This window comes from Chiloscyllium plagiosum, unplaced genomic scaffold (genome assembly GCF_037043375.1).
Source record: "Chiloscyllium plagiosum isolate Xiang-an unplaced genomic scaffold, Cpla_swu_hap1 HiC_scaffold_2, whole genome shotgun sequence".
In the NCBI taxonomy this organism is placed as follows: Eukaryota; Metazoa; Chordata; class Chondrichthyes; order Orectolobiformes; family Hemiscylliidae; genus Chiloscyllium; species Chiloscyllium plagiosum.
In genome coordinates, this window is record NW_028270140.1 from 36,825,479 (window position 1) to 36,847,701 (window position 22,223).

General features: G+C 41.8%; 3 protein-coding genes across 7 annotated transcripts in view; 1 reads left to right on the forward strand and 2 right to left on the reverse strand.

Moving 5' to 3' along the window:
- snx30 (sorting nexin family member 30) overlaps positions 1–22,223 on the forward strand; it is a 110,930-nt gene that overhangs the window by 82,152 nt on the left and 6,555 nt on the right. The window contains exon 9 of one of the 5 annotated variants that reach the window (XM_087996212.1): positions 5,524–5,722. The exons of the other annotated variants lie outside the window; for them this stretch is intronic. Within the exon in view, the coding sequence (XP_087852338.1) occupies positions 5,524–5,544 (21 nt within the window). The 3' untranslated portion in view covers positions 5,545–5,722. Of the gene's footprint in view, positions 1–5,523; positions 5,723–22,223 lie in introns of those variants that run through there. 5 annotated transcript variants of the gene reach the window in all.
- Positions 991–8,123, reverse strand: LOC122562669 (solute carrier family 46 member 2-like). The gene is made up of 4 exons (XM_043715713.2): positions 6,702–8,123; positions 5,497–5,580; positions 3,736–3,892; positions 991–1,826 (listed from the first exon to the last, which is right to left on the reverse strand). Exons 1-4 carry the CDS (start codon positions 7,795–7,797, stop codon positions 1,793–1,795), a joined length of 1,371 nt encoding a protein of 456 aa, XP_043571648.1. The 5' UTR covers positions 7,798–8,123; the 3' UTR covers positions 991–1,792.
- Positions 12,154–13,284, reverse strand: LOC122557898 (solute carrier family 46 member 2-like). The gene has a single exon (XM_043706103.2). It carries the CDS (start codon positions 13,282–13,284, stop codon positions 12,154–12,156), a length of 1,131 nt encoding a protein of 376 aa, XP_043562038.2.

The window sequence follows — 22,223 nt, forward strand, 5'->3', positions numbered from 1 at the left end:
CAATTTTTCTTTTAGGGAGGAGTCCTTTGCAATCAATTAAGACTCTGTCAAATACAGAAATTAAGCCTGCTGGATTTGTCACTGCCTGAGGTTTTCCAATTACTTGATACACATGACATGCCTGGCAAAGTTTAATGCATCCTTATGCAGTATAGGCCAATAAAAACGTTTTTTTGTACACTGGCTTGAGTTTCCTTATTGTCAAATAACTACCTACTGGTAATTCATATGCTACCTGCAACCCTTCCTTTCTATAATACATCAGTAATACAACTTGATGAACTTCTGTCTGTTTTTCATCTGTCTGAATATACAATGGTCTCCAATTTCTCATCAAGACTCTCATTTTTAAGATTATATTCTCAGATACACCCATTCTTCATCTGTATGCTTTTTGACACAATTGCTTTAGTTTTTCATCTTTCTGTAATTCAGGAAATTTCTCAGAACTAAAAATACCCACTTTGACTTCCACCTGTTCTTGTTTCTTTTCCCTCAACTATTTGATCAGACATAGTCTCTGATAATTGAACTTCAATTTCCTTATCTTTATTCTTTTTTCAATCCTAATGCAGATGACTAACTTTGCAATTGCATTTTAGCCATTTCCAATTACTTTGGCATTTCTGGTAATCATAAATGTTGAACTACTGTTGCAATTACCTCCTTTTTGGATGGATAAAGGCAACCCGAACTCCAGCTTGTCTGTAAATTCCAAAAGTTTGTCTTGCTCACTTTCTGTAAAACTCCCAAAATGTTTTCTTCCACTCCCAGCAAACTGAGTAAAAGAGCCATTATTACATAAGACATATACTCTGCTTTAAATAGAGTGCAACACATAAATTTAAAAAAAACACCAACACTCTCTCCACTCACTATCTTTGAGTCCAATTATCCTAAACTCAACCTGGATTTAGAGATTTTGATCCCAGTTTGTTATGGACCAGAACAACCCCCCCCCCCCCCCCCCCCACAACATATTAAGGTAGCCTAGACCTAACCTTTTTCTTATTTTTAAAGGTAAAGTATTGCCTTCCAGATCCAATTCAATTGGTTAAACTAAACAAACCACACTTTGTATTTTACCTACAGTGTGAAAATAGACAAAATAGAATGAAAGAATTGGCTTAACTGTAATTCTATTAAAACAATACGTACACTAACTACTGCTATGTATCTCTCTTCCACTATAGCAATATTTCAACTTCATCCTTGACACGGGCAAATTCAGTAAAATAGATTGTTTCATGTATAATTCTAGCAGCAGGAAGAGAAACCTTGTTGGCTGGATCAAAGAAAGGAATAAGAGCTTTACAATCCAGTTCCGAGACCCAGCAAATGCCGGACGTTAGAATTTAAAATCCTAGTTCTATGACAGTTTGACCCATCATTCCATCTGCTTCTATTATTTCAATTTAAAAATAAATCTGAATGCCTCTAGCAGTTTACTGGCTTTGAGCAGACTGTTCGGTGCTTCTGTCGTGACCTTTCTTCACGGTGTATTTTCTTTTTTTAAGTCATAGTATCATCACAGATTACACTCTGTTAGCGTTGGGAGGTGATAAAATTATTTCAGGCATTTTGGCACAGGGCTAGTGAACAGTGAAGTGGCATCTTGAAGGGAGCAATTGAACTAGAACTTTTTATGCTCCCTGGTCTCATCCTGTGCAATACACGGCAAGATTTTTTTTTTTGGCTTGAGATTCTGTACCTGTCACTCAAATATACCGAAACAATTGATGTATGTATATGCTCCCTTCTTCGCAAGTCATGTCTGGGTTTCATCCCACTATTATGGAAAATTGGACAGTCTGCGTTCCACAAAGCTGCAAATAAAGTAGCACAGATTACACATCGATAGATCATAATAGGAGCAAGCAAATACTAATTTAAAAATCTATAATAGGCTGAATTTTGAAAATGATGTTGCAAATATAAATCTGAGGAGATGGAAAAAGCTGTTTGAACCTGTTCCATGTTACTGATCTGCATCTCCCCTCTCTTTACCCTTTATATCCTTGATGAGAATTAGGTAACATTATAAATTTCACTTGAGATTCTCCAACATTCACAGCCTTGGAGGAATAGTTTGAGATTTCTGAAAAAAATCCAGGTAACTGGCTTTTTCAATAGAGTGGGTAGAGTGTTTCAGGCAGCTAAAATGTGTATATTGCCTTGTCTGGCGCAGGTAGACAGGATAGTGAAGAAGGCATGGAAAAGCGCAGCAGTTCAGGCAGCATCTGAGGGGCAGGAAAATCGACGTGTCCGAAACTTCAATTTTCCTGCTCCTCTGATGCTACCTGAACTGCTGTGCTTTTCCAGCACCACTCTACTCCCAAATCTGGTTTCCAGCATCTGCAGTCATTGTTTTTACCTCATGAAGGCATTTGGTATGCTTTCCTTTATTGGTCAGAGTATTGAGTACAAGAGGTGGGAGATCACGTTGTGGCCGTACAGGACATTGGTTAGGTCACTGTTGGAATATTGCATGCAATTCTGGTCTCCTTCCTATCGGAAAGATGTTGTGAAACTTGAAAGGGTTCAGAAAAGATTTACAAGGATGTTGCCAGGGTTGGAGGATTTGAGCTATATGGAGAGGTTGAATAGGCTACGGCTGTTTTTCACTGGAGTGTTGGAGTCTGGGGGGTGACCTTTATAGAGGTTTATAAAATCATGAGGGGCATGGATAGGATAAATAGACAAGTCTTTTCTCTGGGTGGGGGAGTCCAGAACTAGAGGGCATAGATTTAGGGTGAGGGGGGAAAGATTTGAGTCCTTAGGGGAAATGTTTTCATGCAGAGGGTAGTACATGAATGGAATGAGCTGCCAGAGGAAGTGGTGGAGGCTAGTACAATTGCAACATTTAAACTGCATCTGGATGGGTATATGAATCGGAAGAGTTTGGTGGGATATGAGCCGGGTGCTAGCAGGTGGGACGAGATTGGTTTAGGATATCTGGTCAGCATAGACGAGTTGGACCGAAGGGTCTGTGTCCGTGCTGTACATCTCTATGACTGAGTACAACAAATTGTTCATGGGGCTGTTTTAAAGTGTGAATCTGTGTTGTATTGTCAAAGTCTCGCCAGACCATAGGGACTGCCCCCACATTTGAGAGAATCAACTGTTGGCGATTTAATCTGAGGGTCACCAGACCTCAGGCAAGGGAAGAGGTTGAAGGAGAATCCTTCATGGAAACCTCAAACCCATAATGGGAATTGAACCTACACTATTGGCATCACACTGCTCTGTAAACCAACAATCCAGCCAACTGAGCTAAATGAATTCCCAGTGTAAATCTGTTACTGAAAGACAGTGATGAAGTCAGCCATTTGGCCCATTGTCACTGTATCAGTTTTCTGGGTCTTTTCTGATTAGTTTCCTTTCTCTCTGACCTTTCTGCAAAACTCTCAAATTTATTTCCTTTCCCACTGTTTTACTAGTTGTCATTTGAATGTTACTTTTGAGCCTACTCCCACCAACCCTTCAGGTGTTGCTTTCTAATTTTAAAACTTAGAAAGGACGAAGATCAAATTTCCATAATCATGCAGCTTCCTCTTACATGTATTTAGGATAATCTTCCCCTTACCAAAAAAAAACCTGTCCTCAATTTGCTCTTTCATTCATTTTACAAAACCCAGTGGTTTGGAAATGTCATCATGACAGAACGTCATTCCCAACTTTAATGCAACTGCAGCAGTAGATGATCAAATATATTAATGATTCTATTTTACTCACATCATGGGAATAATTGCCAGGCAACTGATGACAGAAGACAGACTGAAACAGATGGAAGGGTACCAGTCTTTTGTTGACTTGTAAACATTAAGAAATATGATTGAAGCAATGACTCCAGACAGGGTGAGCAAAATCTCAAGTATGGCAAACAGTTTTCCTTTAAAATAAGAGTGAAGGACATAAGAAATCAGTCACATGCTCCCACAAACCTTGTTTCTGTCATTCAATAAGATCATGATATATCTCTTATTATAGAATCGCCTACAGTGTGGCAGCAGGCCATTCAGTCTATTAAATGCACACTGACCCTCCAAAGAGTATCTCACCCAGACGCACCCCATCCCTGTAACCCCATATTTCCCATAGCTAATCCACCACACTACAGGGCAACTTAGTACAGCCGATCCACCTAACCTAGACATCTTTAGACTGGGGGGGGGGAAGCCACATAGACACAGGGAGAATGTGTAAACTCCATACAGTCACCTGAGGGTGGAATTAAATCTCAGTCCCTGGCACCTGGAGGCAGCAGTGCTAACCACTGACCTACCATGCTGTCATGTTCTCTCACAGTTCTTGCTCTTCCCTTAATTCCCTTCATATCCAAAAGCTATCATTCTGTCTTGTAAATACATTCTATAAACGGAGTATCTATGGTTGTCCTAGATAAAGAATTTCAAATACTTATTTAGTCTTGGACAAAAAAAAAAATTCTCCTCATCTCAATCGCAAGTATTAACCTCTTATCTGAGAGTTACCCTTAGTTCTGACTTCTGCAGCTAGGAGAAATCCAGACACCAACACACCAATCCCTCAGATTGTTTCATTAACACCACCTCATATGCTCCTAAAGATGCAGATGGTTTAAATAACCTTCACAGAATATCTCTCTCATTTATTTTATATCCAGAAGTGTTATTTCACACAACCGATCAATATTTCCATCACCAAATCACAGTGACTTGTTTATTTTTAACTATTAACCACTAGCAGTAATCACCCATGCAGCCAATTAGAAGTTACATGCAAAGCTTATTATGGATGATGCAAAAAAACAGGCAATGAGGGGAAAATGGCAAGGGACTAAATCAAAACAGAGTGGATATCTCTCTCAATCTAGGAAATAATTCAGCCAACGTCTGCTGAATCCCCATCTCCAAAGCAAGTGTAAGCCTCGTATGTTCGATTTCTGGATTCAAGTGTTATACTTTACCCACCATTTCTATTTTCAATGTTAGCTATGCCTCTATGGGAAGATGATATTACAAAGATTGTACAGAGTTAATGCAAATCTTCAAAGGTTAACTGCGGAAAAAATTAACCTGGTCAAAAGTGGATGGGGTCAGGTTGTACACAGTACTTAATTTTACTTTCTTTTCTCTGACCCAATCCCATCAGGTTTTGGACAGATGGACGCTGGGCAACATTTAGTCTAACCCATTTTTAATCCATGTGGAGTCACAATCTTGGATGCTTCCTAGCCTAATAAGTCCCTAGAATGGTAGGCAAGAAATGGGTGAACATGTATGGTGGCAAATATATTTTGAGAAGGAAGATGTACAGATGGCTCGGGCCCCTGAGCTGGGAAAAGAACATCTTCCCAAATTCAGTTCCAGAATACTGCATGTGTTCTGTACAATGAAGAAAAGCTGCATCACATCAAGAAATTAAGTTGTTAAAAAAATTTTACTTAATATCAGTAAAATAACCATGGCATAAGTGGCCATTTTGGCAAATATTAGCAGCATCTGTAATACTAACCGTATGAATTGTCGTCTTTCTGCTTAGAAATCACAGATCGTATTGTAGGCAGAGGAATAAGGGCAAACATCATCACAGCTCGAGCTGCAAGATAAAATATAGCCGGTTCAGGAGGATCTGGTGAATCTCTTAAGCAAGTGCTATTATGATTGTGGGTGTTCATTTCAGACAAGGCTTCTGGTGTTGACAATCCTTATCACCAATTAAATGATTTTGCCTTTAATTCAATTAACTCAACTTGATATATTGTTTTCAAACTGTTACGTGACTCTTTTCACCTCTACGACAGTATGAAGATGATGCATGATATCAAAGTCAAGTATTGATATAGCACCTCAAACAGTGATTTCTTTTTATTTTTTCATGGATGAGGGCATTGCTGACATGGATAGCATTTGTTGCCCATCTCTAATTGCCACTGAACGAAATAACTTGCTAGGCCATTTCAGAGTTAACACATTGCTGTGGGTGTGGAGTCACATCTAGGCCAGACAAGGTAAGGATATCAGATTTCCTTCTCAAAAGAGCATTATTGAACCAGATGGTGACTTTTATAATAACAATTGACAATGGTTACATGGTCAGTGTTAGGTAAGCTTTTAATTCCAGATATAACTGAGTGGTGGGGTTAGAACCTATGTCACCAAAATGTTTGCCCAAATCTCTGGGCCAATAACTACTACTATGCCATCACATCCCTAATGGAGGGCATAGTAGACATGATAGATAAAATGTGGTACAATAAATTTAGAAAGCAAGAATATAACAAAAAAATACATTAAGCAGCAAGGTTTTAAATGGAGTAGAGGAATTTTCTTCACAGAAAGTTGGCAATGCAAAGAGACAAGGTGCATAAAAAGTAAACCGAATCTTTAGTTTGGGATTGAGAGGTAGAAGATGTTTTTGTGTCAAAAGCCATATTTGAGACTATGGAACTATATACTGTCTAGATACTAACTGCTTTAAGTTTAAAAAAAAGTTGTGAAACTGTAGGAAGAGAACAGGATATTGTGATTAGACTACAAAAGATTAAGGAAAAACACCGAATGTTAATTTTGGAACTGATACATTTATCTCTCCATAACCACAAATTTACAAACATCCCTCCCTACTGCACCATATATTACACATTGCATGACAATGTTTGGACCCAAAAGTAGTTTAGTCCAGAAAAATCCAGGTACCCAGCCAATGAAATAACTCACCAATAAAATAAAGAAAGGTCCATTTTGTGAAGGCCATGATCAGTATCCCGATGGAAAATGACAGCATTCCTGTCACAATCAAAGAAGTATCCTTCAAATATTTGGAAAGAATGCAAACTCCGAGGAAGCTGGTGAGGAAGATAGCATACCCCATTGCATTGCCATAACCAACCCAGATAGCATTCCAATTCAAAGGGTCCTTCAGTACAAATATCGATAGCACATCCACTCCACCGGTCACACCCAAACCATACAAAACTCCAGCTGTGAACAGCAGTGTGAGTGTGACTTTATCCATGGACATGTTACCTCCAAGAATACCCTGAATCCTTGCATTGTTCTGATCAGGCAATAACATTGATCTTTCATCTTGACATCGATTCCAAGCTGTATTTCGTGGACTCTGAACATTATTTTCCTGCTCCTCTTGATCTAACGGGCTGCCGTAGCTACCAGCTCCCATTTGCGTGGACTTTAGCCCGAAGATGCTGTAAATTAAGCTTAGAGCATAAAAAAGGCAACTGCAGGCCATCAGACCAGCACCTTGGGCATGCAACATGTTCAAACGGATAAAGAGGTGGCCGGATGCAATACTGCCAATCATTCCTGCCAATCCATAGGTCAGCTCAACTCTACTAAGTCTGATAGATCTCTTCTCTGGTGAGGAAGTGTCTGAGGCTAAGGCCATGACCCCAGGCCAGAAAGCAGTAAACCCCCCGCTCAGACCATTCAGGAGAGCAGTAGCAAACATCACCTGCAAGGGGAGGTCAAAGAGGATCACAAAGAGCAGCAGAGACCTGGACACCAGGTATCCTACCAGGGGCACCCAAATGGTGATCTTCCTGGACTTTTGATCTCCCAATTTGGCCAGGAAGAAAGTGAACAACAGAGGGCTCAGACTTAACAGGAGGTTATAGACCATGTAGAACTGAGAGATTGCGGCTTGCTGCTGGTCTCGGCTTCCAGTTGTTGTGGAGTTGGGACCGGAACGTTCCTGGACCAGCATCAACAGAGCAGTGTCATAGAAGGCACCGGCGATCTGGTGCAAACCTACAAGGATCTCGACGAGGGAGAATAGTTTCCGACACATCCCCATTCTCTTCGATTGTAACTTCCCACCTATTTCCTTTGAAATCCAAGCGGACGGGGTGACTCTGTAGGGCCCCTTGCTCACAGAACAATACGGAAAACCTGCCTTGTGTCCAACTTCAACACGGAAGAACGGCACTTCCCTATTTCTGACTCAAGTCACACAAAAAAAATTGGTCGTTTCTTTTTGCCGGATCAGCTGAACTCTTTTCGAATCTGTAAATTGTCCAAGCAAAGGAACCACTGAGGTGGTGCCAGAGAAATCTGCATTTGTCCAGACAGTCCAACCACATCCAGAAATGTTTATACCAAGATATTATTTCACCTGGTCGCTGCACTTTATTTTATGAAAAAAATCGACAACGATTTAGCAGTGTGTGAACACACCCTCAGTACTTGACCGCAAATTTCCCCAGTGAGACTCACCCTCCCATGATGACGCTCAGATGTCTTCAGCTGCTAAAAACGCTGCTTTTTTGAATGTTTTACTGTTTGTTTCCCCTCTGTTTCCATGACACGAACATTCTTTCGGTGCCTAACCGGATAGCCCAAGTCATGGCAGTGTCAAACTGCCGAGAGTAACAGTGATAAAGGTACACAGCTCCCCACTTGACTGCACCAATGGCTATTTCCAGAATTGCTTATTTGATAGGGATCAGGACAGCTCAGTCTATTTTTCACAGCCTGCTCAGCACTTCAGCACGTTCAAGTGGAACCACTTGAACCCCTTCCAGTTTTGATAATCTGAAGCTTGCGGTAATCTCAACTCCTTCAAAGAACATCAAATTGAAATTTCTCTAGCAGCGAGTCCGTTCCTATATTTTTACATGTTTTACATGTTTCCACCGATGATATCCTACTGTTCAGTGTCTGAATGGATATTATTTATGTATTTTATTTATTCAATCATGGGGTCTAGCCTCTGTTGACCAGGCTAGCATTTGTGGCCCATCCCTAGTTGTCCTTGACAAGGAGGTGGTGAGACACTTTCTTGAACCACAGCAGTCCACATGGTGCAGGTACTGACTGGGAAGGGGTTTACACAATTATAATAGAAGTCCACTTGTTGGAGAGACTAGGACTTGAAGGCACAGCCTCCTCGTGAAGGGATGTCCATCAGAAATGAGATGATGAGGAATTTTTTCAACTAAGGGTAGTTCCTGTGGAACTTATTGCTGCAAAATGATGTGGAGGCCAAGTTTTTGAGTGTATCCAAATAGTGACTTATTTCCATATCTGGTGGCATGAGTTTTGGTCGGGAAATAGACCTGGTTGTATTTCTATGTACCTGCTGCCCTTATCCTTCTAGCTGGTAGAAATTTCACGTTTGGAAGATGCTGTCGAAGGACTCTTAGTGAATTGGTATAGTGCAACAGTACACCCTGATGCCACTAGTGGTGCAGAAACTGAAATCAGAAGGTGGTGAATATGGTAGCAGTCAAGTGCACTGCTTTGTGCTGGACAGTGTTAAGCTTTTTGAGTGTTGTTGGAACAGCACACATCTAAGCAAGTAGAGAGTATTCCATCACACTCCTGACATATTGCTTCATAAATAATGGACACTTTGGGGAAACAGTGGGGTGAGTCATTTGCTGTAGAATTAACAGCCTAGTAACCACACTATTTATATGGCTGGTTCATGAGACAAAAAGAGCATAAGATATAGGAGCAGAATTAGGCCATTTGAATCATCAAGTCTGCTCCACCATCCGATTGAGGCTGATATGTTTCTCAATCCCATTCTCCCGCCTTCATCCTGTAACCCTTGATTCCCTTACTAATCAAGAACTTCTGACTTAAATAAACTCAACGACTTAGTCACCTCAGCCTTTTGCAGCAATAAGTTCCACAAGTAATAATGTTCTGTTTGAAGAAATTCCTCCTCGTTTCATTTCTAATGGAAAGCCCTTCACTCTGAGGCTGTGCCCCCGAGTCCTACTCTCTCCTACTAGTGGAAATATCTTCTCCATGTCCACTCTATCCAGGCCTCTCAGCATTTGTAAGTTTTAATGAGATTCCCCCCTCATCCTTCTAAACTCCATTGTGTGCCGATCAAGGTCCTCAACTCCTTGTCATAAAACAAGCCCTTTATCCTTGGGATCATTCTTGTAAACCTCCTCTGGACCATCCAACACCAGCATATTCTTGCTAAGGTATGGTGCCTAAAACTGACCAGTTCAGTTTCTGGTCAATGGCAACCCCTGTGATATTGATAGTGGGATACTTAATGATGGTAATGCCATTGACTGTCTAAGAAGAGGAATACTGATTGCAATTCTGGTCTCCCTGCTATACGAAGAATGTTGTGAAACTTGAAAGAGTTCAGAAAAGGTTTGCAAGGATGGTGCCAGGGTTGGAAGGTTTGGGTTGCAGGGAAAGGCTCAATAGGCTGGGGTTATTATTCCTGGAATGTTGAAGGCTGATGGGTGACCTTTCAGGGGTTTATAAAATCATGAGGGACATGGATAGGATAAATAGACAAGGTGTTTTCCCCAGAGTCGGACAATCCTAAACTAGAGGATACAGGCTTAGGGTGAGAGGTGAAAGATTTAAACGGGACCTAAGCAGCAACAGTTTCATGCAGAGGATGGCAAGTGTATAGAATGAGCTGCCAGAGGAAGTGGTACAATTACAACATCTAAAAAGCATCTGAATGGATATATGAATAGGAGGCATTTAGAGGAATATAGGCCAAATGCTAGCAAATGAGACTAGATTAGTTTAGGATATCTGGTCGGCATGGATAAATTGGACTGAAGTATCTGTTTCCATGCTGTATATCTCTATGACTCTGTCAGAGGTGGTTAGATTCTTTTTTGTTGAAGATGGTAATTGCTTGGCAGTTGCATATCACAGTATTACTACCAAAGTTACCTAGCAATCTAAGCCTGAATTTACTCCAGCTTTTGCTTCAAGGTACATGGACTGCTTTCATAACTGAGAGGTTGTGAGAGGTACTAAATATTGTGCACCAAGAAGCAACAATAAAAGGGTAGTCGGGGAATTAAATTTATATATGAATGGTATTTTAAGAGCCAATAAAGCATTTTTGCCAAGTGTGTGGTGCTACAGGACATTATTAGATCCTGGTCAGGGATATATAAGGGAGGGTGGAGGACAGCAGTTGGGTTCTTTGCTACATTTTAGCAACCGTGGACTGAGGCAACATGCCTTTAGAGGAAGGTTTGGGTAGCACAGCCAAGAGTCATTTACACTGAGGAAGGGATGTTCAGGATCCACAGTTCAGAGTGCCCATGGCACTATCTAGTGCTTGATACTTGATTGCATTGAGAGAGGCTGTGAGTGGGTGTTGTTTGTGGAAGCATCTGACAGAGTGGCCCTTCAAAATGGCAGTGCCTCCTGCCAGATATTGTTTTCAAAGTATATGAATGTTTCCATATGTATAGTAGTTCATTGACAAGACAGTATCAGATGTTGATCAATATTTCTATAGTGCCTTTAACACATATTGTTTTTAAACTCTATTTGAATGTTTCCATGTGTATAGCAGTTCGTTGACAAGACAGAATCAGACATTGCTCAGAATTTATATAGTGCCTTTGCCAAATATGGGCAGGTAATTAGCATATAAACACAGTGTCTATCAAAGGTAACGCAACATATTTTTGAAGCAAGAATAGCAGCTGGAAATAAACATTGTTACAACATTTTATAGGTTGTAGAAGGCTGTGTTTTGCAAACATGCAGGTCATGTAAAGTTGGCAATGCACACATATCAGGTAATTAAAAAGGCAAGTAAAATCCTGAAATTTGTGATTAGAATTAAAATACAAGTCCAGAGAAAGGAAGCAGACATTGGACTGGACCTGAATTTGCCCCAGTTAGAAGACTATAAGAGACAATTACATATGGATTTAAAATAACGTTGCCAGTTCTGGAGAGAGAGGCAAAGTAAATGGAGATTTTTCTCAGTAGCATTGAGAATGTTAAGAACGACAAGTCAATATTCTGAAGAGTTCTGGTAGGGAGTTCCAGGGTTGCTTTTGCTGGCTGTTTAGATGGCAATGATATGATTTAAATATTGGAAAATTCTAAAATTTTAAACTAGCAATTATGTGGAGGTTGAATAATTTAGAATTTTGTGCCAAAAGCTATTTTGAAGTTTCATCCATTAACTACTGTTAAGTGGAAATTACTTGTTTGTAGAACAGAAATATTAGGTGAAAAGCAAGCAGGAGATTGCAGTGAGATTAATGAGTCGCTCAAGTGTGATGGGTTGTAACACTATGCTTCTTGCGGAGCTGACAGATTATTTTTTGTGTGGGTTAACCGTAAAATTATGAACGCGTTTCACTGTATACACATTGCATGAGAACGTTAAACCAGTTTAGTCCAGAAAAGCTCAGGTACTCAGCCAATGAAATAACTCACCAATAAAATAAAGGAAGGTCCACTTTGTGAAGGCCATGATCAGCATCCCGATGGAAAATGACACCATTCCCATCACAATCAAAGAAGTATCCCTCAAATATTTGGAAAGCGTGCAGACTCCGAAGAAGCTGGTGAGGAAGATAAAATACCCCACTGCATTGCCGTAACCGACCCAGACAGCATTCCAATTCAGAGGGTCCTTCAGTACAAATATGGGCAGCATATCTACTGGCCCACGTAATCCCAAACCATACAAAACTCCAGTTATGAACAGCAGTGCGAGTGTGATTTTATCCACGGACATATTACCGCCAAGAATACCCTGAATCCTCGCGTTATTCTGTTTAGGCAACAGCATTGATGTTTCATCTTGACATTGATTCCAAGCTATCTCCTCTGGATCAGGAAGTTGATCATCATTTTCACGCTCTCCTTGATATAGAAGGCTGCCATAGCCACCATTTCCAGTCTGTGTGGGTTTTAACCTAAAGATGCTATAAACTAAGCTTAGAGCATAAAAAAGACAGCTGAAGGCCATCAGCCCAGCACCTTGGTCGTGTGAGATTTTGAAATAAACGAAGAGGTGGCCGGAAGCGATACTGCCAATCATTCCTGCCACTCCGTAGGCCAGCTCAATTCTACTAAGGCTAACTGATCGCTTCACCCGTGAGGAGGTGTCAGAGGCTATTGCCATGACTCCAGCCCGGAAAGCAGCTGAATCCCCGCTCAGACCATTCAGGAGAGCAGTAGCAAACATCACCTGCAAGGGGAGGTCAAAGAGGATCACAAAGAGCAGCAGAGACCTGGACACTAGGTATCCTACCAGGGGCACCCAAATGGTGATCTTCCTGCCTTTCTTGTCTCCTTGACAAGCCAGGAAGTAGGTGACGGGGAGAGAGGAAATTTTCAGCAGGGGAATGTAGATCATGTAGAACTGAGAGATTGCGGCTTGCTGCTGGTCTCGGCTTCCAGTTGTTGTGGAGTTGGAACCGGAACGTTCCTGGACCAGCATCAACAGAGCAGTGTCATAGAAGGCACCGGCGATCTGCTGCAAACCTACAAGGATCTCGACAAAGGAGAGCAACTTTCGACACATCCCCATTCTCTTTGTTTGTACATTAATGCTTCCTCAAGCAGAAAATCAACCCTGTGCGAACATCGGGAATGCCTCCTTTCACTAGCCAGAAGAACTCTGTATACGGACAGAACAGTCCGAAGAGATTTGCCTTGTATCTAATCTGTACACGGAAGAGTGGCACTTCCTCATTTCTAACTGGCACACTTTGTTGGCTGGCAGCAGCAACTCTTTGAAACTCCTGTTTTTGTTTTATTATTGTTTCAGTTGTTAGTTGCAGGACCAGTCCATTCTGTTTGTCGGTGAGATATTGAGACTTTATGGGCTGGAACTCCCGATTTCCACATGCACGTGCCTGCAAAGGGAATCGAATGAAATGATGGCTTCAGAAGTGGATTGATAAAGAAAAGGGACTCCGGTTCTTGTTGTACTGCAATTGATTAGACAGACTAATCTGACCCAACAATGTTTATCCTGTTTACTGTGTACACCGCATTTGAAGACATTGAAACAATATTGTGATTTTGCAAGGTGTCGTGTCTGTTGGCATCCTTCCATGTATGAGATGATTGACAGACCAAGACTTTCCAGTTAGTTGTGGGATCTTCACTGCTGATGGTTGTGAAGGCGAGTCCTTCTGCTACAAGTATCACACATGGAGCTGCCAAGTGTCATTGTTGGTTGTTGATTTTGACACCGGCCTCTGTTGCCAAGCTGCTAGACATTGGTTTTTGTGGTAGTTATGTGTCAGATCACCAGGGCTGTTATCATTTTTCTTTATTAAACCAGTTACTCCACGTATGGCAGTCATTTCAGAGTGATACGATACGGTGCTCAGATGTGTTTAGCTGGTTTGTCATGTTCCGCGGGTTTCTTACAATGGGTCACCAGGTTTGCTTCAGTATCTATCCAAATGACCATTATTGACAGCAAAGCCATGGCAGTAAGAGTCTACACGTTCCAAACTGCAGAGCAACAGCGAAGAAATAATCCAGCTCCCCTCACCTCCACTGATACACATTCCCATGAGGGATTGCTTGGTTGAGATTAGGAGACAAACAACTTGGTCCATTCCCACACCTAGTCACCATAGCGTGGCCGGTTAATATCTCAAAATGCCAATTAACTACAAGCTCACATTCAGCATGACCATTCAATACTCCCAAAAAACTCTCGGCAAGTTCAGAAAGAATCGAAGTCTTAGAATTGTAGAGCTCCTTTCATGACCTCAGGGTAGTCCAATGTGTTTTGCAATCAATGAAGTACTTCTAAACTGTAACTCAATGTTCATTTAGAAAATGTGCTGTTAAGCAATGCACAGCAAGATCCCGTAAGTGTTATAAACAGGGGAGAAATGTAAATTATTATTTTTCTCACATTCTTTCCGTAAGCAGATGTGTTTTAAAGTTGTTCTCTGATTTGAAACAGGTGCTTATGCGTACCCGCCCCAAATCCTCTTGGCATACAGAGGCTTTCACTCCTTTAACTGTTCAGTTGAATACAATATTCCATTCAGCTAGATGCCTTTTGGAAATAGGGTTTGAGGAGGTTTATTTGACTTGAGGCAAACTTGACGATTGGCTTGGAGTCAGGCTGCCGGTTGGTAAGTCTTGTAGATTCAGTTCGCTTGGATGGTACAAAGCAACTTAATTCAATGCTAAAAATCACACAACACCAGGTTATAGTCCAACAGGTTTATTTGGAGGCACTAGCTTTCAGAGCGCTGCTTCTTCATCAGGTGATGAAAGCTAGTGCTTCCAAAGAAACCTGTTGGACTATAACCTGGTGTTGTGTGATTTTTAAGGAGAAAGTGAGGACTGCAGATGCTGGAGATCAGAGCTGAAAATACCCGAAACGTTGATTCTCCTGCTCCTTGGATGCTGCCTGACCTGCTGTGCTTTTCCAGCAACACATTTTCAGTTGTGTGATTTTTAACTTTGTCCACCCCAGTCCATCACCGGCTTCTCCAAATCATAACTCAATGTTAACATCAGACTGAGACAATGTGGTATAGAAACTCCAAACAAACTCTTCAGTGCCCAGAGGAATCTTGGTTTTGTGATATTTTGGTCAATATCAACTAATCAATTAGTTTGTGTCCCTCTGGTCAAGGATCCACTCATGGATAGGGTAAATAGGCAAAGTCTTTTCCCTGAGGTGGGGGGGGGGGGTCCAGAATTAGCGGCATAGGTTTAGGGTGAGAGGGGAAAGATATAAAAGAGACCTACTGGACAACCTTGTCACACAGAGGGTGGTACGTGTATGGAATGAGCTGCCAGAGGATGTGGTGGAGGCTGGTACAATTGCAACATTTAAGAGGTATTTGAATGGGTATATGAATAGGAAGGGTTTGGAGGGATATGGGCCGAGTGCTGGCAGGTGGGACTAGATTGGGTTGGGATATCTGGTCGGCATGGATGGGTTGGACCGAAGGGTCTGTTTCCATGCTGTATATGACTCTATGATTAGTGTCTCCACAAATTTAACAATGTTCGATTCCTCTGTCTTTGTTCCCATTTGAAGTTCGGAGATGGAATAGCTGCTGCTCATTTTGTTTCCTTATTCCAGCAATCACTTGGTTGGAAATTTCACCAGGGGCTTGATCTGTGTAACTTTTTTGCTGTTGCTGGAAGTTTCTAGAGTATAGAAACTTTGCAAATCAGTTTTGTCCAGCAGAGATCGTTTTCAAATTAAACAAGAAAGGATAACGTTTAAAACAAACAATGATGCCCTTCAGGTCCACACGGACCCGACACAAGTTACAACGTGTGAAAGACCAGACAGTCTGATCTTTAATGATGTTTATAAGACAATAAGGATTAATCACATCACTGGGGCTCCCTTGCTATTCTTCCAAATACTGATTTGGGATCTTTAACTTCCACTTAAAGCAGCAATGGCCTTTCGTTAATGTCTCATATGACATCTCTGACTTTGCAACATTCCCTCAGTACCGCACTTGGGTGACATCTTTGATTTTTGCACTCAAGTCTGTCAAATGGGTTACGAGTGGATGCAAACTTTCCAGAGCATTTCTACCCTGGTGCTGCATTGATATGGAGCTCACGAAAGTGTGATGGGGTTAGGGTGAGCCAAGACATTGTTTGCTGGACTCCTCAAGAGATTACAGTCATTGGAACTCACCAAGTGTCCAATTCCATGTTTATTGGTGAAAGTCACATGTTTGGAAGTTGCTACCAAGTGAAGTTTTCCAAATTGCTGGAGTGCACCTTGTAGATGTCACATACTGCTGCTACTGCGCATTGGAGATAGGGGAAGTGAACTTTAAAGTAGTGAATGGGATGCCAATAGAGTGAACTGCATTGGCCTTGATAATTTTAAATTTCTTGAGTGTTGGAGCTGTGCTTATCAAGGCAAATAAGAATTGTTTCTTCACATTCCTGACTTAAAGCTTGTTCACCAGCAACAATATATATGGGTCAGGAGATAGATTATCTGCTGCAAAACACCAAGCTTCTGATCAGCTCTTCCAATCAGAGATTTTATGTGGCTGCTCCAATTAAATTTCTGGTTAATGTTAATGCCCAGGATATTGTTGGCTGGAGATCAATCATAGAATCCCTACAGTGTGGTAAGAGGAAGTCCATACCAATCCTCCAAAGAGCTTCCCTCCCAGACCCACCACCCGCTCCCCCACCTCCCCATGCCACTCTATTCCTGTAACCCTACATTTACCATGGCTAACTCACCTAGCCTGGACACTATGGACAATTTTTAACCATGGCCAATCTACCTAACCTACACATCTTTGGACTGTGGGTGGAAACCAGAGCACCTGGAGGAAACCCACACAGACACATGCATAATATGCAAACTCCACTCAGACAGTCACCCAAAACTGGAATTGAACACAGGTCCCTAGTGCTGTGAAGCAGCAGGACCAATCGCTGAGTCATGTCACCCAAAAATGATGAGAGTGTAGATGTATATTTTGTTCCACAAATGCGGATGACACAAGTTTCTGTACAACAGTAGATGCTTTGTTATCAGACAGCCAGTGAGAGATTCTCAATGTCCCCAAAAGTAGCTGTGTGTCTACTTGTGGTGACACTTCTCCATGAATCTCTGCCCAATACACAAAGACAGTATTTTTTATAGGGATTAAACAAAAGGTTTATTAGTCACATTGTCAATTGTCATACATTGTTTAAAATAGGTGATTATGAATTTACAAAGTCCGATGAATGTCGATGTCCTGTGATAACATGTGAATGGATTACAGGAACTGATTATAGTATTCTTCATGATTATATGTTGACGGGAAGAGATTAAAACAGAAGGGTTTTGCCTGTTCTCAATGGGGGATTTGTATATTTATGCTAATATGGAGGAGGAAGTAGGACAATGGGAGCAGGAGGCAGCTTAACAGGGTTGTGACCAAGGCTATCAATCTTGTCTGGGAAGGATAAATACCTCTGTCTGAGGCTACAGGAGAATCCACATGTGTGGCTCACCTAGGCCCCTCTTCTGGAATACAGTCCGCCTCCCCCCTCTACTGAGATGTTCTGTCGATATTGTAAGAGGACAGGCTTCAAATTGATACTGCAGTGAGTCTCTTTGGAAGTGGATTGTTTAACCCTCGAGTCCCCAATGTGCCTTGAAAGAGAAGTAAAATATGGAACTGCTCTCTTGTGGCTTTCGAACTTCCACAGGAGTACTGCTGAATGACAAGTAGAAGTGGATAGATTTTTTCTATTAAATGTAGAGTTCATTCATTCGGTGTCTGATTACGTGAATATGTTTACAATGGAATCTCACTATGTTTGATTAGTTAAGCCTGAATTTAGATTCAGACCTAAATAAACAAAGCTGTAAAAAGAAATGGAATCAAGAACTGCCCCATAGATATTTCAAAGCATTACAAATAAAACAAGTGACACACTTGGAACTAGCATCATTTGTGCATAGATCCAAGACATGAAATATACATCATTGAGGATCGTTTTGATGTGACACCAATGTCACTGGCTATCAGCTCAAGACTGAACTTGTCCAGCTCTTACTGAATGTAGATATGGATTGTTTCATTATCTGAGGAACTGCAACTGAATCTGAACACTGTGCATTAACCAGAATTATCACGTTTCATTGCTGCAAAGTGCACCTTTGTTAGTATCAGGTTAAAACAGAGCTAACTCTCAATAACTCACTCACTCAAAATTTGAAGGTTTGATGGATTAGATGCAGAGAAGATTATTCCACTTGTTGAAGAATCCAAAACCAAGGACCATGGAATAAGATCGCCAATAATGAATTCAAGAAAAAAATGGTGAGAACAAGAAGGACGGACTGTACCTAAATTTGAAGGGGACTAATATACTGGCAGGGAAATTTGCGAGAACTGCTTGGGAGGGTTTAAACTAGTAAGGTGGGGGGGGGCAGGGAGATACTGAGGAAGGAGATCGATCTGAGACGGGTACAGCTGAGAACAGAAGTGAGTCAAACAGTCAGGGCAGGCAGGGACAAGGTAGGACTAATAAATTAAACACATTTATTTCAATGCAAGGGGCCTAACAGGGAAGGCAGATGAACTCAGGGCATGGTTAGGAACATGGGACTGGGATATCATAGCAATTACAGAAACATGGCTCAGGGATGGGCAGGACTGGCAGCTTAATGTTCCAGGATACAAATGCTACAGGAAGGATAGAAAGGGAAGCAAGGGAGGAGAGGGAATGGCATTTTTGATAAGGGATAACATTACAGCTGTGCTGAGGGAGGATATTCCCGGAAATACATCCAGGGAAGTTATTTGGGTGGAACTGAGAAATAAGAAAGGGATGATCACCTTATTGGGATTGTATTATAGATCCCCCAATAGTCAGAGGGAAATCGAGAAACAAACTTGGAAAGAGATCTCAGCTATCTGTAAGAATAATAGGGTAGTTATGGTAGGGAATTTTAACTTTCCAAACATCGACTGGGACTGCCATAGTGTTAAGGGTTTAGATGGAGAGGAATTTCTTAAGTGCGTACAAGACAATTTTCTGATTCAGTATTTGGATGTACCTACTAGAGAAGGTGCAAAACTTGACCTACTCTTGGGAAATAAGGCAGGGCAGGTGACTGAGGTCTCAGTGGGGGAGCACTTTGGGGCCAGCGACCATAATTCTATTCGTTTTAAAATCGTGATGTAAAAGGATAGACCAGATCTAAAAGTTGAAGTTCTAAATTGGAGAAAGGCCAATTTTAACGGTATTAGGCAAGAACTTTTGCAAGTTGATTGGGGGCAGATGTTCGCAGGTAAAGGGACAGCTGGAAAATGGGAAGCCTTCAGAAATAACAAGAATCCAGAGAAGGTATATTCCTGTCAGGGTGAAAGGGAAGGCTGGTAGGTATAGGGAATGCTGGATGACTAAAGAAATTGAGGGTTTGGTAAAGAAAAAGAAGGAAGCATATGTCAGGTATAGACAGGATAATCGAGTGAATCTTCAGAAGAATATAAAGGAAGTAGGAGTATACTTAAGAGGGAAATCAGGAGGGCAAAACGGGACATGAGATAGCTTTGGCAAATAGAACTAAGGAGAATCCAAAGGGCTTTTACAAATATATTAAGGACAAAAGGGTAACTAGGGAGAGAATAGGGCCCCTCAAAGATCAGCAAGGCGGCCTTTGTGTGGAGCCACAGAAAATGGGGGAGATACTAACTGAATATTTTGCATCAGTATTTACTGTGGAAAAGGATATGGAAGATATAGATTGTAGGGAAATAGATGGTGACATCTTGCAAAACGTCCAGATTACAGAGGAGGAAGTGCTGGATGTCTTGAAAAGGGCAAAGGTGGATAAATCCCACGGACTTGATCAGGTGTACCCCAGAACTCTGTGGGAAGCTAGAGAAGTGATTGCTGGGCCTCTTGCTGAGATATTTGTATCATCGATAGTCAGAGGGGAGGTGCCGGAAGACTGGAGGTTGGCAAACGTGGTGCCACTGTTTAAGAACAGCGGTAAAGACAAGCCAGGGAACTATAGACCGGTGAGCCTGACCTCGGTGGTGGGCAAGTTGTTGGAGGGAATCCTGAGGGACAGGATGTACATGTATTTGGAAAGGCAAGGACTGATTAGGGATAGTCAAAATGGCTTTGGGCGTGGGAAATTATGTCTCACAAACTTGATTGTGTTTTTTGAAGAACTAACAAAGAAGATTGATGAGGGCAGAGCAGTAGATGTGATCTATATGGACTTAAGTAAGGCGTTTGACAAGGTTGGCAAGGTTAGATCGATTAGCAAGGTTAGAGACCGATTAGCAAGGTTAGATCTCATGATATACAGGGAGAACTAGCCATTTGGATACAGAACTGGCTCAAAGGTAGAAGACAGAGGGTGGTAGTGGAGGGTTGTTTTTCAGACTGGAGGCCTGTGACCAGTGGAGTGCCACAAGAATCGTTGCTGGGTCCTCTACTTTTTGTCATTTACATAAATGAGTTGGATGTGAGCATAAGAGGTACAGTTAGTAAGTTTGCAGATGACACCAAAATTGGAGGTGTAGTGGACAGCGAAGAGGGTTACCTCAGATTACAACAGGATCTAGACCAGATGGGCCAATGGGCTGAGAAGTGGCAGATGGAGTTTAATTCAAATAAATGCAAGGTGCTGCATTTATCTTAGCAGGACTTATACACTTAATGGTAAGGTCCTAGGGAGTGTTACTGAACAAAGAGACCTTGGAGTGCAGGTTCATAGCTCCTTGAAAGTGGAGTCGCAGGTAGATACGATAGTGAAGGCGGCATTTGGTATGCTTTCCTTTATTGGTCAGAACATTGAGTACAGGAGTTGGGAGGTCATGTTGCGGCTGTACAGGACATTGGTTAGGCCACTCTTGGAATATTGCATTACTGCTGGTGACTTCATCCTGGCACCATGACAGTGTCTCAGCAGTGGGAGTGGATGTGTGCCAAATAAAAGGGGAAGACAATTCTGGTCTCCTTCCTATCGGAAAGATGTTGTGAAACTTGAAAGGATTCAGAAAAGATTTACAAGGATGTTGCCAGGGTTTGAGGATTTGAGCTATAGGGAGAGGCTGAACAGGCTGGGGATGTTTTCCCTGGAGCATCGGAGGCTGAGGGGTGACCTTATAGAGGTTTACAAAATTATGAGGGGCATGGATAGGATAAATAGACAAAGTCTTTTCCCTGGGGTTGGGAAGTCCAGAACTGGATGCCATAGGTTTAGGGTGAGAGGGGAAAGATATAAGAGAGACCTAAGGGGCAACTTTTTCACGCAGAGGGTGGTACGTGTATGGAATGAGCTGCCAGAGGATGTGGTTGAGGCTGGTACAATTGCAACATTTAAGAGGCGTTTGGATGGGTTTATGAATAGGAAGGGTTTGGAGGGATATGGGCCGGGTGTTGGCAGGTGGGACTAGATTGGGTTGGGATATCTGGTCGGCATGGACGGGTTGGACCGAAGAGTCTGTTTCCGTGCTGTACATCTCTATGACTCTAACATGGAACTTGACACCCATGAGAGGCCCGAAGCAACTGGCATTAGATGCATTTAAGAGACTAGATGAGTACAGGCGAAAGAAAGAATGCGTAGGTCTAGTTAAAAAGTGTGTGAAAGGATGCTATATGTAGCATGAACACGGTATAGACCAACACATCTGGCAGCATCTGTGGAGAGAAAGCAGAGTTAACATTTTGAGTTTTGTGACTCTTCTTCACTACTCATAATAGCTAGGAAAAAGGTGATGTTTATGCTAATGACAACTCAAGTTCAATCATTTTAGAGCCTGAATGGTTCCTTCCATGTCCTTTACCCACGCCCATACCCAGGCTCTGTCATGAAATGACCACTTTCAACACAACCAACCCATTTTCCCCTACTCATTTGTCCCCATTATCAGCTTTTCTCCTTCCTTGGCTTTCTATTAACCATCCCTTACCTGCCTGTCTGCTTCTTTTCTTCTCTGTGGTCTGTATCCACCTATCTGCTCACTCCTTCCC